At 38.1% G+C, this 16,454-nt stretch overlaps 1 protein-coding gene across 14 annotated transcripts in view; it reads left to right on the forward strand.

The window, feature by feature from the left end:
• The window catches only part of Erc2 (ELKS/RAB6-interacting/CAST family member 2), an 841,097-nt gene that overhangs the window by 406,204 nt on the left and 418,439 nt on the right, over positions 1–16,454 (forward strand). For 10 of the 14 annotated variants that reach the window (XM_021202981.1, XM_029541494.1, XM_029541492.1 and 7 more), the window contains 2 exons: positions 8,153–8,346; positions 14,120–14,131. In XM_021202981.1, the coding sequence (XP_021058640.1) occupies positions 8,153–8,346; positions 14,120–14,131 (206 nt within the window). The remainder of the gene's footprint in view (positions 1–8,152; positions 8,347–14,119; positions 14,132–16,454) is intronic. The other 4 variants (XM_029541503.1, XM_029541496.1, XM_029541500.1 and 1 more) reach the window with 1 other exon arrangement.

The raw sequence follows: 16,454 nt of genomic DNA on the forward strand, positions 1-16,454 counted from the left end.
CTTCCTTCCTTCCTTCCTTCCTTCCTTCCTTCCTTCCTTCCTTCCTTCCTTCCTTCCTTCTGTCCTTCCTTTTCTCCTTACTTCTTTTCCTCTTACATCCCTATTTCGTTTCACCAACTTATACCAAAATGTTTATTCAAATTTTATATTATAGGGGGTTTTTTTTGGAATAAAACATTAGAATTCATTCCCTCTTGTAATTATTTTCTCAGAGTAACTCAACTAATATGATATCTAGTCTATTTATTACAAATTTTGGTCACATGTACCTGTTATTGTCAGTACTACAAGTTTATCTGTGACAAGCTCCCCAACCACCCATCCCATCCACCCAGTCTTCCATCTTCTTTCCTTCCCTCCCCCTCCTCCTCCTCCTCCTCCTCCTCCTCCTCCTCCTGCTCCTTTTCCTCCATCTCCGCCCTTCTCCACCTTCCCTTCTCCCCAAATTTTTCCTTCTTCATAGAATAACTTTCTGGATGCAATCCTGGTTTTTAAGGTTATCTCAATAGTTCTTACATGTTGTATCTCAGAGAACTTTAACCAAGAGCCCTCTCCCAGCACTGATTAAATGTGATCTTTATGACCACACCCTGGCCCACACTGAGAACTGTCATTTTATGTAACTTTGAAAAATCCTTAAGTCATCAGACTTCTCTTTAATTACTAACGAGTTTTAGGTTTAAAAATATATGTAAGCTCTTGCCTTTAATTTACTAGTTTGCTCATTGGGTTTTATGAGTTGTTTTCTGTTCTATAAACAGCTTTTTCTCATATTGTGACAATTTTATTTGATTTTTAATACAGAGATTCTTTGAGGACTTTGATCGGTGGGATTCTTTCTTTGTTTTTTTTTTATTTAGAATTTTCTTATTTTCTCTAATCTTTCAAGTCATTTTCTGATTTCATGCACGCACATGTATTAAAATTTTTGGGTGCCATTTTTTATATTAATACAACTCTTATCTGTACTTTGACTAACATTGGGAGGTCTAGTATATATTTTTTAAAAAATTATCAGTTAATTTTCATTGTTTGTCAAGTGTTCTCTGACCTTGATGTCACAGTTTTGAGTATTATACTCTCATAGGAACAGAGGTCTCAGTTCCTGATCTGTCTTTCCATTTTAGCTGTCTCTCTTGCTGTTGGGTCAGAATCTTAGTTCTGTGACTTTGTGATGTTTAAACATCTAGTGGAGCAGATTCAAGCTGGAGTCTCTCTGCTTTTGTTTCTATCTTGTTAGGGAGTTCTGGGCTTTTTCATTTTTTTACCTTCCAGGTGAATTTAGAAGTCACTTCTGTCAATTAAAAGTCACAGTTCCTGGTGATTTAATTTGAGTTATATTCACCCTATATGATAATTTTAAGAGTCATTGATACATTTTAAATATCATTTCTTACCATTTATAAACATGAACCAACTTTTTTTAAGTGCTTTTTTTTTTTTCCTACAGTGAAGTTTTGACATTTTTCTATTGCAGGACTCGGGTATTTATTTTGGGAATATCTACTTTTAAAGCTATTGTGAAACATATGTAAACATAATTTTTAAACGGTTACAGCAACAGATACATTTCTCCTTTTATTTTCATTTTTAATAATGTATTTAGTTTAATTACATGTGTATTGATATTTTGCCTGCATATATGTCTGTGTGAGGGTGTCAGATCCCCTGGACCTAGAGTTGCAGACACTTGTGAGCTGCCAATGTGGATGCTGGGAATTGAACTTGGGTCCTCTTGAAGAGCAGTCAGTGCTCTTAACCACTGAGCCATCTCTCTAACCCCCCACCATTTATTTTCTAACCGGTTACTGGTACCCAGGACGTTTTTGCTCATGTGTGTTTATTTTGAATATGGCTACCTTCATGTTTCTGGTGAATTGACTGTAGTTGTTTTGAATGTATAGGAACATTTTACTGTCCATACAATGTCCACGTGTCTACACTCAGAGTAAAGAAGGATCAGGCTTTGACATCTTCCTGCAAGGACATTCGGGAACCCAAATAAACGATTACTTTCTATCCCTTTGCTGTAGGCACTCTATTCTGCTAAATAATGTGCTGATGTCATTTTGTAGGAACTTAAAAGTTTGTCTTTGAATCTTAATTATTTCTCCTAATAATAACCTGTCTTCACTTAACTACCAGTCTCTGATCCTGAAGGAGTTTTGTGTTGTCACGTTAAATATATGTAAGTCAACATGCACTGAGTCTGTTTTTTTCCCTTAGAATTAAAAATTTCTAGACAAATAATATAGTTTATCATTGCTTTCAAATGCTGTCTTGGTTATAGCCCTAGTACACTCAGAGATGGAGTCCAGAAGTCTTTCCTATATATTAAAAGAATATTTTGCTTTTCAGACACATTAATTGAGTGTTTTGTAATATACCCCATTGCTGGTAAGGGTGCATTTGAAAGCCCTCTGATGTGCTTCTGTGAGCTCCCCCTGGCCAGTCACTATCCATTTAAACCCCTCCTCTTGTAAACATACTTCATGCAGAACTTACATTTAATTTAAGGGTTTATAAAACAAAAACAAACACAAAATCTCAGGCATTTTTTCCATTCTACACAGAGGAAGGAAACCAATCTTGCTAATGTTTAATGTGTCATTTCAAGACGAAGCATTCCTAGGGACACAGTGTGCTGATTACACAGGCCTTCATGACTATTGTTCAGTCTTAGCAATTTTCTTTTTTTAAAAAAGCCTATTTCTTAAAACTATTTGATTCACTCTTAAACCAGTATCGTGTGGCAAAAAATAAAATACTATATGCTTAGCACATTTTAAAGCCTTTCAAATAAAAATGTAATTGTTAACATAATTCCCCTGAAAACTAAAAGTAATATGTAGATGGAAAATTACAACTATTTATAACTACTTAAAATCTACTTCAGGGAATACAGATAGTACAGGCAAACACATGCAAGTATGCAAACACATATCCAGCAATTGATGTAGGCATTCAATGTCAAAAGAACTCAAGTAATATACTAAATGACATAATAATGTAAAGTTACATGTTTTATTTCAGAATGTCTAGGTAATACCTTTAGTTCTCAATGTTGCTAATTTTCAGAAATTCCAGGGGAATTATGTTAATAATTGCATTTTTATAATAAAGGGTTTTAAAATGTGCTAAGTATATAGATTTTTATTTTTGTGTGTATTTTGAGTATTTGTTTATATTTATTTATGTGTATCATATTTGTTTTATCTATGAAAATAATTTTTTGGCAGGCTTAAAATGTAGCTGTGAATGTTCTGAATTTAGTTAGTTTGAATTTTAAAAAGTATAATTTCTTTTAAAATGATGAAACACAAGATTCTAAGATATACCACTACTTTCAAAATATATTACTTAGGGCCAATAATTATGTCTGGTATTTACTCATTTTTAGTTGAAAGAAAATTTAAGTTTTATAATATGTTATAGTTCTGGAATTATAGTCAGAAAATTTAATGAGTCTATTTTGTTCATGACTTAGAATTATGTCAATGTCTAAAATAGTTTATACCCCATTCTGCTATTAAGATATGAAAGGAATGTTGAGACACTGTCTATGGATGCCGGACAGCAAAGTGCTGTAACTGAGAGTCATATTTTCGCAGTGCATAAGCTTAGCAAGTTATTGCTGAAGTCTAGGGGCAGCGTGAATGAGACATCAATGGCTTCATGACTGACAATTGGCTTGGACTTTAGATTACAGCTAATCATTTGTTTTGAGGGAAATAACTTTTTATTAAAAAGTTGTTAGGGCCCATTTCAAAGGGACTGTTGTATGATATTATAAGTAAATATCTCCTGCCTTGTGTCACTGCAGAGTTCTGGACTGAAGTCAGTGCTTTCCTTCTTAGACCTCTGGAACTATAGACCAATACCTCAGTGAGAATAATCAGTGTTCAACCTTTATAAGTCTAAGCACTAGTAAGTTGGAGATACGTGATTGCAGTACTTGTTAGCTCCCAACACTGGGGCTAGCCACTCTTTCCTTGATTGACATATATCAGTCATCTAAAGTCCTGCCTTGGTCCTGATGCAGTTCTGATAACTTCTGTTAGGATAACTGCTGGGTATCATAATGCACTGCTCATCCCCAGGCATGACCAGCTTCCCCTTGCCCATTATCCGGGCTTTCCAAGTCAGCTCACATCAAAGTCTGGGCCACATCACTGAGGCACCCAGCTTTGTTTTTTAATTACCACGTACAGGGGAACTTCTGTATATTTAAAAATAGGGGAGACATAGTCTAGAGATCCCCAAACTCACAGATCCTATATATAAGACTGACATTTCTGTGATGCTGTTTACTGATTTTTCTGTTTTTCTACAGTACATTTGTGAGTAGCTCCAGGAGTTTCAGGAAATATTTTGAGACAGAACTTGATACCCAGATTTTCCTTTAATGACCTAAGAGTTTAATATTTATGTTAACAAAAGAATAAATATTTAGGAATTGGAGGAATGTTCTTGTCCATATTTGTGATGAATAAATTCTGGAAAAAAAATAATACCAGTTTGTATTTTCAAGAATTAGGTTCCTGATAACTTAAAGTAGAAACAAAGTTGATATCCCTTAGAAGAAGATGGTGGGAGAGCCCAGTTCTCGGTTGGACAAGCTTTTGTGGAACCACCAGGTCCTGAAGAGGAAATCATTAGTGCTCATTTTCACTCAGATCTTTAATACAGAAGAATGACGCCACAGTAGGAGTGTGTTATAGTAGTGACATATTGAAACATGAGTCCTTTTATGTATTGCCTGCACTGTCTGGGATATATATTAGGCTACATTTTTACCTGCTTAGATCCAGGTCAGAGGCTGCGAGTGTAGATGAAGCAACTTCTGTCATAATTGGAAAAGCAACCATCTGCGTATCTCCCCACTTTTAGAGGTGCTTCCTGCCTTAGAACTTTGATGGAAACATTGGATCCATAAACCTAGTTTCCTCTCATGGCTTTTGGTGTGGAGCATTGGCCCCATGGCTGTGGGTCTCAATACAGCACACTCATTCTCTACTGACTACAATGACCCTCAGAATAGTTGCAACTCATGTTGAGTCAAACTACTTAACTCTAATAACTCCTAGGCAATTCATGCAGATGTTTGAATTTATATTTAGAATGGACAGCGGACTCACAGATCTTCCCAGTCATGAGGTCCTGTCAGGGTCATTACATGAACCTTAAGAAATGATCCTAGAGTTTCCTCATGTCCTTATAAGAGTCTTTCTTAAAGATTTCTATTGATATGAGCATTTTATAGTGCCAGCTATTTTCATGTCTATCAAAAAGCCCCTCTAAGGATTCTTCTTCAGGATTGGAAATAGTCTGGCATCAATTATTTTTTCTGAAATAAATAGGTACTATGTTGAGAGAGAGAGAGAAAGAGAGAGCAAGAGCAAGAGCGCGCACAAGATTTTTAATCATTGAAAGAGAGATTTTAACCATTTTCATGAAGATGAATGGTCATTTAAAAAGAAAGGATTATTATCATGTTCAGGTTTTATCTAGCAGACATACGACAGCTATAAGCTTGCTAATGGGCTTTAGTAACATGATCTACCATCAGCATTACATGAAGACATCAGTGGTACCGTCGAGATTCAGGCATTTTCCCCCTCAGATTTCTGTTTGTCTATACATCATTTGAGTCCTTTATCCATACTCACTTATTGGGCAAAAAAAGAGGATAACCTTATCTAATTCGCCTGGTGTGAAAGCCTGGCCTTGAATTATCATCCTCAGGATTACACAAAGGACATGCATGCCTGCCAGGAACAGCCAGTCTTTCTCCCTAAACCTCTCAAAGAGTCTTCTCTAAAGAGCGGGTTGATTAAAACGAAACAAACCTATTAAACTAGTTGTGCACAAGTATCATGTCTGGGATTCTTATAAAGTAACAGTCATAATAGAACATGAACATTATCTTCCAGATGTTTGTCATTTTGTGTGTTTTCACTGTCTCTAGAAATTCTTTTGATTTGCCTCTTGACATAAGACATAGAGCAAATTTAGATTTAAAACTAATGTCTCATGGCTATTAGTCATTTATTTGCCCATTAAAATGATAATAATAATAATAATAATAATAATAATACAAAGAATTTAAAATAAAACAAGATAGACTATCATGCTTAACTCCTAACCTTTTGGTAAGAAACATATGATGTGGGAAGAGAATTTTAACTTTAAAATGTTTATTTGTTTTGGTGGGTTTTGATTGTTTTTAAGCACTCATCGCTTAGTCCATTGTTTTAAGATATTAATGGCATTGTTTGAGGAGTCTGAGAATAATCCAATAATTTATTTTTAAGCTGTCATAGAATAATGGTCAGTTTAACAATGTAAAGAAAGAAATAAAATAAATTTTAACTAATCAAAAATTGTGTTTTCTGTCACAAGAGTATTGGACTTACTTTTATCCCAGATAGAAGTATATAGTTAGTTCATTTTAAAGTGAAACTATCTGCTTTAAATTATCAAAGTAGAAGTTCAGCTATTTAAATGTTGATCACCTTGTATAAAAATATGATTATGCAGGAACAAACTCCTAAAAGCATAATAATTACTTTCATTTTTATAAATACTGAAAACATGCACTAGTCTGTTAGAGAGAGGCCCAGAGTGCGCACTAAACAAAAATAAAATATTTTTGAGATTTGTTGGTAAAGGAGAGTAACCAGTTTTTAATAGTATGTTGGATTGATGAATTTTTCCAAGTTCTTTTTCATAGTTGTATTTATTTCTTAAGAAAAATTTAAAGAATGTGAAAAATTATGCCCCCCTTTATCCTCATGCTTAAATAATATGTTACATGCAAAAATATTATTTAAAAATGATTTTGTCATGAGTAAGAAATTTATTTTATTTATACTAATTTTTGAATTTTTTTTTTACTAAATCATTGCAAAGACTGTCAACCTTCTAACAATAGTATTAATATTATTTTCTCTAACCATGCATGATCCATTGAACCCCACAGTAGCTAGAGCTTGCTTGCCTTGTTTATTCCCTTAAATTAAAGAAAAGAAAATGTATAAAAGTACAGTGGACATGTGCTCCACAAAGCGGGAAAGCAGAAAACTCAAGTCTAATGGATTGTTGATGTTTTATGACTTTACACACGGATTTTTTTGGAGAACCATACATGTATGACTTCTCTAAACTTTCTATGTTAAATGTGCACCATCGTTAAACCACGTGCTCTCTTCCTGCCTGCTCTTTGAAGAAGCCAATTAGAAATGAAGGGAAGCAAGGGGTAGGCAAAACATTGTGGTGCGGTGTTCCTGCATCCGTCTGGGAATATTTCAGCCAAAAGTTTATATGGGGAAAAAGTAAACTCTAATGCCACCACACACACATATCCATGCACATAAAACAACAAATACTTTGGCTGCAAATTATTCTACAGTGACGTTGCTTGTTGTTGACTGTCTGTTCTGGTGTGTACAGCTGCTATCCTCCATGCATGTGTTTGCAGATTCTTGTCTGTGTGCTTGTTCATGACCCAGCTCATCTCCTCATTGTTTAGGTTAAACCTAGTCAAGTAAATAAGAACTTATGGGTACGACTGTTAGTTAGAAAGCCCTTTCTAAATTCAAGAGGTCTTCATTCCAAAACACTTCAGTCAGCATTTCTCAATAGGATGATGCACTTGGTCAGCCAGACTTCTAAAAGCTAACCGGTTCTACATATGCCCTTTCCAGGCCTTGGAAAAAAAATTTACTCCTGTCCTATTCATTCTCTGAGTCAGAAATGGAAGTATTTGATGGGAGTTGCCTTGTGATAAATTGGACAGTCTCCATCCTTCTTACTGAATGAACAAGAACTAAGACACAGGTCCCCCTTCTTTCATCTATCCCCTACATTTTGGTGGAAAGAAACAGTCAAAAGTAGCAAAACTTAAAATTTAAAAAAAATTCAGAAGCAGAAGAAGCCCCCGTGAGACACCGTCACAGACTTTAAAGTCAACATTATTTAAGGTACCTGGAATATATGATTTCCCCCCAGCTTGCCTTCTCACTGACAGAATACCCATAATTCTTGTTGTTTACTTTCTCTCCAAAGTTTCATTCTGGGCCATTGGTGACGACCCTGTCTATTATTCTGAACCATTGTCTTAACTACGTTCTTTAAAAATGTAATGTTGAAGGCGCATAATATTGAAGATGACTCCAGGATGAACCCCGAGTTTGCAGACCGACTGAAACAGCTTGACAAGGAAGCCTCTTACTACCGAGATGAGTGTGGCAAGGCTCAAGCAGAAGTGGACAGGTTGCTGGAGATCCTCAAGGAGGTGGAGAATGAGAAAAACGACAAAGACAAGAAGATTGCGGAACTGGAGAGGTGAGTTCTGTACCCTGAGAGTCTTCCAAGGTGAGCAGACACTGATGGCTTGGTGTTCACTCTGACTCAGGGCACGTTCAAAGCACCCACGGGCACACACTCATATCACAAGTTAGAAGGAAGTTAATACATGAGGATTGTAGCCTTCCAGCAAGCGGTGATGTTGTCTTTCTGTGGAGTACTACAGAGGCGTGGTTTACCTTCTGCGGGACTAAGAGCCTTCTCAGAGTCTAGGAAAACAGCTTGGCTTCCTTGAGGGGTATCTCAGATCTAGCACTTGTACCAGCAAAGTATGCAAAAATTGGGGCTTTGACTATCTGAAACCTCAGTTCCTTCCCTTCAAAGATGAACATTTGTGGTTTTGGTTTGTCACAAGCAACAGAGAATATGGAGAAATATAGCTAGAATTTCTTCATTCAGATAAGAGGAAGGGAGGCTCGTGTCTTTTTGGATGTCTTTTGGCACACTGTAACAAATTCTTCCTTAAAAATTATCTTTTAAGAGGGTCTTAGCCTGCTTGGAAAATAAGTGTGGTTAAATGTGTTGGGTAGGGTCTACATGATCACAAATTCAGTCTAAAAGAATGAGTCTAAAACAGACTTCTAGTACCTTTACATTTTGAGATAAACTATACCTATATCTTATTAATGTGTGGGCATGGTCAGGAAAACTATGCTAGTTACTAATGATTTTTCCTATACTTCTGTAAGGAAAGGACTCTCTAAACACTCTTATATAGCTCTATAGAACCTCTGAGTATTTCTCATTGGTTCTGCAATAAGGCAGAATTTGTTTTTCTAGATTCAATCCATATGGAAGAGATCAGCCAATTTTGAATAAATCAGTGGGTGCTTGCCAGCTTGGACGAAGACCCTTGTGAGGTTCTGAAGACATGTGCAGAGTAGTACCCTGTGGCCTTACAAGAACGATGATGGGCTTTCGCTAAAGAAAGACCTGGGTTCCAATTCTGCATCTGCTATGTGCCAGCACTGTGGCCATGAATCTCATTAAAGCTGAATCTCTAACAACTTATTAAAATGTACTCTGTTTTATGTCTACCCAGTTTTCATATCAGGTAGGACACTAACCTCTTTATGAAGAATGGAATGCCAAAACAAATCAGTCCTCAGTATTAACTGCCTGCACTGGATGGGCAGATTATTCACAGTGAAAATTCAGCAATGTTTTCAATATTGTATTTAAATATTTGAACACCAAATTTATGAATAGTTATTTTAATAATTGCAGCCTTTTTTGTTAACACTGTGAATATGTTTGATTCAGTGTAACTTATTTTAGCATACATGGCAGGTTCTATTTTATTTACATAACTATGCAAATTCAAATCTTTAAGGGCAGGCTGGCAAGATGGCTTAATAGGTAAAGGTGCCAGCCACTAAGCACAAGTTGGATTTCTAGGACCCACATAGTGAAAAGAGGGAGCCTTGCCCTCTGACCTTCAGACATATGCTATGGCACATGTATGCCTCTTTCTGTATACATGCAAATAAATATGTGCAAAAGAAAAAATTTAAGGCATAATAGAACTTAAAAACAATCTCCAAGACCTTTTAATTTTTAAGTGTAGGAAAGGTCTACCAGTGTGCTGGTTCTTAAAATTCCAAGGCCATGGTCAAGTTTAGATATAGCTATCGATATAGTCTTTTTGGAGTTACATTATAGAATCAGTTTTTCTGGGGAAGAAGAAAAAAATGCTAGTGGTCATTCATTCATTCATTCATTCATTCCCAATGACAGAGATGAGCAGTTGTTCTGCAGGTCTATGAACTTCTAGTCTACCTCTTTGAGAAGCAGTTATCTTAGTGGATGATGTCATAGACAACACCACCATCATTATTAGTAATACCAATTATAATCATAAGAATAAAGTCCTTGTATTTTATCATCACTGTGTGCCAGATACTATGTTGAGCACTTGACCTGGAGGCTTGCGTTTGACTTAATCTTACCCACAGAAGCTGTCAGATCCACCCCCCTTTGTAATGTACGAGGAAGCCTAAGTTATACACATTTAGTGACTTCCTAAAGATTATAGAGCTCAGAAGAATCAAAATTCGAATTAAAACCCAGGAGCAGCTGAGAACAGTGCTTTCCACCAAGGGGCCATGTAGACAAACTCATCTCGCAGCACTGAAGTCATGCAGGGAGCCCGAGGGTCCTCTCTTAGCAGGCCCTGAGGCCATGAGAGCCCTGCCTCTTCGTTATTAGTTTCCAGGAGGGAAAGTAATTCTCTGAATGTTTAGAAGGCATTTTTTTTTTTCTGTACTAAAGCAACTCCTGAGAACTGTAATTGAAAATCAGGATTGGCTACTATAAACATTTACATATAAATGACTTAATTATCTAGTTGAAAAAAACAGGTCTTAGCTGGGCTGTGTAGCCATTAAATCATCAAGAATATTCACAGTTTTATTTCTTCAATATGGAAAGCATTAAAGCAGCAGTGATTTTACAGGCATTTATCTTTATGTACTTTCTGCACATTTTCTTTATCTCTGCATTTGCCTCTCCTTAAAGCTGATGCCTCCCAGGCACTGTAATTCATAAAACATGTGCGAGAGCCTGACTCTGTCCCAGGTCTCGGCCTGCCTGCATCTTGGGTCCAGCAGCAGAACAGAGTCTGGGAAATGTCTGAGTCCCACCCCAGCCCTGGCCCCTAAGGAGGTGGGGGTGGAGGTCCAGAGAGAACTCTCCTGGGAAAGAGGGCGCAGCCTTGGCCTCCGTTTCTGAGGCATTCTCTGCTGGGTTGCATGTGTATTCATTCCCACCGAAAGGGCTTCCTCAACTTTTTCAGGCAGCACTCTTCTCAGGGGTTGGTCAGTATCTCTGCTGGCTGAAACTATAAAATTCATACCTCATAATGTTGAGAACTAAAGATTTCTTAGCATTGTGACATATATCTCCATTTTGGAGTCATAGAGAGTGCTTGCAATTAAATTTGTGATTTTGAAAACCAAAATATTGAACTTGAAATGAATTTGTGGTCTCTGGCTTGTAATGTGACCTACCAGAGCGAAAAGCCCTCTTTTTGAAGCAGCTCATGTTCTAAAATGTTCCAGAACTTGTCACATGCAACTAAATGTCTGAGGTTAGGACGGACTCTGCTACCCTGGCGGGGGCCAGCTTCTCTCCGAGAGGCCAGTTTGTCTTCTTCTTCTGTTCATCTTCTCATTTAAAAGAGTTTCTCCACCACTAATATATTCTGCATAGCATACAGCTGCCATTTGCAGCGAAGTTGCGCTCCTTCAGTGCCACAAGAATGCTGTTTCTCATCAGCCATTGGATGCTGTTTCTCATCAGCTTTTTAAGGTGTATGGTATGTTTCACTTGATGTACATCTCACACAATGAACTCTTGGCCTGAATGCTGGTGTTCTAGCTGGAAGCTCTTGCCTCAACCATAGCTCTGGAGGAGCGGGTCACAGGGACAATGGCCTAAAGCAAATCCAAGAGTGGGTCAGAAGCAGGCTGCTTCCTTTGCTCTATTGTGATGTCAACTGTCACGTGGACTATACAACTCAGCAGCGGACTGAATCTTGGAGGCCGTGAAGCACAACACTCTCTGCTATGTTGGTGCTCATCACAGTCCCCAGGGTTTATTTGAGTTCCAAATGAATCTGCGCTACTTAGAGAAGGAGAGGGAATAATAGGGCTGTCAAGCAAGGCCTTCTGCTACTGGCTGTCTTGTATCCTACCCATGGGAAGGAGTCAGTTGGGTGACCTTAGCATTATTATCTTAAATCTGTTAGGGCTTTTCCTGATGTTTGTACAGAGCTCAAAATGAGTCCTCAGCCATATCCATCCCTCTAGATGGTGGAGGGGAACAGGGGACCCTGGGGACATAACATCCCCCTATAAGACATAACATCAGAGCGGAAGACAAGGTTCAGCTTAATTATCTGGACTGAGGGTTAATGCCATCAGACATTTAGACATTGAAAAATGATTTTTGGTGCCTAACAGAACCTTATCTAACGTTGAGAAAGAAACTATTATTTTCTTCTCTGATTTTCTCTATAATGTGCTGACATAATTTCCTTGATGCCTTTCAGGGCTCTTTTTTGAAATGAAAACTTAATCTTTCTTATTATTTCTAGTGTGTGATAATATATTCTAAAAGTCTCACAGTACAAGGGCAAGATCTGGTATGGTTTCAAAAATTATTTGTGGAATTTATTTATTCTTACTTTATGTCTATGGGTGTTTTGCCTGCTTGTATGTATATGTACCACATGTGCGCCTGGTACCTGAGGAAACCAGAAGAGGGTGTCAAAGTCCCTGGCATTGGAGTAACTGATGGTTTTGAACTGTCCTGTCAGGTAGGTGCTGGGAATTGAACTCATGTCCTCTGGAAGAGCAGTCAGTACTCTAAACCACAGAGGCAGCTCTCCAGCCCAAGAAATTTCTTTAAAATAAAGTTGTAAGGAACTAAAACACAATAGTAACCCCAATGGAAGGCAGTTCCATCTGAAGTACCTGCTAGCTGTTCTAGCTCAGCATCTTCTGTCAAGGACCAAGATCCTCACCTTATTTTAGTATAATCCAGAAGGGTTAGAAACAGCTGCTGAGTTGTGTTGCTACCATCACCATGACGGCCATGATCTGACTTGGATCAGCAGTATGTTTATGACTGAGAGACATCCGACCTAGACTATGAAGTGCTCCATGTGTGCACTTTAACATTTTCTCTTTGATTTTTATCATTGTTGTCAACATTGTTTTCATTTGAAATGTTCTAGGTTAGACTTTATCTTAAGGATTTGTTTGTCCATTTATGCAACATTCTTAAAACTACGTTGCAACATGAAATGGCAGGGATCCTGTGAGCAGATGGTTGGACAGATGTTTTGTGTATCCACTTCATTTTTGGGAAGGGTATTTTGCAGGTTAACAAAAATGAATATCTACTACATGTTCTTTTCATAGCTTTGAGCATAATCCTAACTTTCTCCCCTAAGCTTGCCTTCCTATTACAGACTACTGTTTTGCCTGGTTGGAAGTTTTTATGTAAATACATTAACAAACACGTGGCTATTCTCAGTGGTACAGTTAGAACCTTGTTTTTCTCAGTGGAAAGGAACTACTCTCTGCTTTGGAAGTTGCCCTTATAGGGAGGCTAACAGGCAGGTGGTACCTCACCAACAGCCCTCCTCATAGGGCCTTTGCTCACAGGTAGATGCAGTGCCCAATAAGCATTAACTGTGAATCTTGGAGCCAGAATCCAAATTGCAAAGTTCCTCTGTTTTTAAGAATGAAGGCAAACCATCTCTTAGGATGTAGCCACCCAACCCACTTATTCAAATAAAAGATCCAAAAACATCCCAGCTTATTGTTCGACCTTAGTGATTTCAGTTTTGTTTTATCAAATGATAAGAACAAAACACTGTGCACACAAGTAGGTGGGAACTTCCTCTGTCAATGTTCATTTTTAAAAATTCAGATGTGATCACTGTACTGAGGCAGGAACAGCTCTCTTGTTCCCACCAGTGCCTGTGCAATTATGTGTATGCAAGCAGATACAGGTTTCTTATGCGTGATCTGCAATGGAACAGCTTATGGTGTGTACCCAGGGTTTCGGGGTGTATAGCAGATAAAGCTGCTTTATTATCCTTCATTTGGCTATAGAACCTGCTAATGTACCATCTGTTGGCTGTATGTTTAAAACTAATGGCTCTCCCTCCTTTTGTTCTCTTCTGCTACCCCTTCCTCTCTGCTTGTCTCCAAACCGCTGCTCTCACCCTTGCTCCAATCAGCTTGACTCTCAGGTCAGTACTCTCCGTTTTCCTTTCCCTGTCACCCTCCTGAGCTCACCTTACTGCTTGCATTTGTTTAGTAAGAGAAGTCATTGTGCTATTTCCCCCAAAGAGAATGCATGATGACACTTCGTGGAGTGTGGAATGGAGGAAATACACAAAGCAGGATGCAAGTGCAGCTTAGGGGACGAGTGCTCCTCCCTGGGACAGGTGACATCACAAACCAAAGCATTTGGTCCTTTTGTTTAAGTAATCAACTCAATTGTGTTGTGAAATTCAAATTCAAATTCAAAATGTGCTTTGAAGGGCTTCCTTAAAGTCACTTTTGAAAATGATTGGTATGTTAGTTACAAAGTACACACACACACACACACACACACACATATAGTGCATACACATACAGTGCACATACACATACAGTATATTCACATACAATGCTCACATATACAGTACACACACATATAGTGAATACACACATACAGTGCACATATACACATACAGTGCACATACACATACAGTGTACTCACATACAGTGCACACACACACATACAGTGCACACAGAAATATAGTGTTTAAACATATACAGTGCACACACATATACAGTATACTCACATACAGTGCACATACTCATACAGCACACACACAAATGCAGTGCACACACACACACACACACACATACATACAGTGCACACACATACAGCGCACACACAAACACGTAACTTTCTGTCATTGTTTCAGCTTTAAGTTATTAGTTTCCTCTTTGCTAACTGGACATTACACTTTAATCATCCAGGGCAAAGGATGTAGAAACCTGGATGCACGATTGACTGCGCACTGTAGATTAATGAGAAAAGTGAACATTTTATTTGAAATTTCTATCCTAGCTTTGAATTCTATGATTGGAGGCCTGAGTCAATAATTTTCCCTTTCTTAGGTTAAGGAATATTTTTTCTTTTACTAATACATGGTAATTTAACATAATGAAATATTTAATCTAACAGCAATTTCTTTATCATTCAAATGATTTTAATAAAGGATGTGTTTGGGTACTATATAGACTTCAAAATATAAAATGAGATAAAGAGGCCAGCCTTCAGTTTGAAGTCTGTATAGTTCTTTTGAGAGACAAGTTTTTTTGAATTTTCCTCTTTATGGAGGCTCTCCACTCTCTACTCTGTTCTGTCCTCTAAGCCACCAGGCTTTACATCAACTGCAAATAACTTCAAACTGAAGCCTCCTGCTTACATACCAGGATTGTCTCACCACCAGCTCCCAGCTCTGTGACTCCAGGCTCCCAGGCCCTGAGGAGTCTCAGTGGTTCAAAGGTACCACGCCATGGGTGCCTTGGAAGCCTCTTGAACATCATCAGACTGCAGGAAAATCCACTCTTAACAGCTTCACCTCAGAGGTCTCATCAGTGTTCATAGCACAGACTGCAACAGTGTGCTCACCAAAGATCTAATGCAGTGGGCCAGACTGTGGTACCTATTTGCAGAATTACAAATTTCACAACAGGATATAGGCAGAAGGCTTAGCCACTTGGCATCCAAATCCATATTCCAGAGTTTGGATTCACTCATTCAATGACGCTTTCAGCTTTTTGCCCTGCTTTTCCCCATCACCTTTCATTGGCTACCCTTTTAGACATTAAAGCCTTTGTGACAAGGGTTCCCTTTGCTCTTCTGCATCAGACTCCTTGCCTGGGCCTTCAGTTTCCCCCTCTTCTTTTGTATCAGTAATTTTGATGGAATGTACTTGGTTTTCCTCTTATTCATAGTGTATGAACATGGATTATTATTGCCATTGTTGTACAAGGCCAAGATTGACAGTAACTTGGAGGAACTAGTAAGTCTCTGGATAAAGGGTGGTGTGTGCTGATGTCTTTGAGAAAATATGCATGACAAGTCTAGTAGATAAAAATGTACCGTCTAAATCAAGGTTCAGATCATTCCAATGCCATTTAACAGATTGCTTCAAATGAGCCTGGAGAAGAAAATAGGCCATCATTGGGGGGGGGGGGGAACAAAAAACAAAAAACCTCTGATTGTCTTTAGTATAGAAAGATTTGGACAGTCCTGAGCTTACGGAAAGGAAAAAGTCTGTAGAGTCTTGGAAACCTTTCTTAAGGCCTGGCAACCTCTTAGAATTAACTGTGTTCCTCCTGCAACTACTTCCAGGTTTACCAGTCAAAATAAAAGAGAATGTAACAATAGAATTGATTACAGGATTCTGGCCCATATACTGTCTTTTTATGGCTTACGAGAGAGAGGGCGGGGGGGGAGAGAGAGAGAGAGAGAGAGAGAGAGAGAGAGAGAGAGAGAGAGAGAGAGAGAGA

The sequence above is a fragment of the Mus pahari genome, chromosome 8 (assembly GCF_900095145.1).
Source record: "Mus pahari chromosome 8, PAHARI_EIJ_v1.1, whole genome shotgun sequence".
NCBI classification, from domain to species: domain Eukaryota; kingdom Metazoa; phylum Chordata; class Mammalia; order Rodentia; family Muridae; genus Mus; species Mus pahari.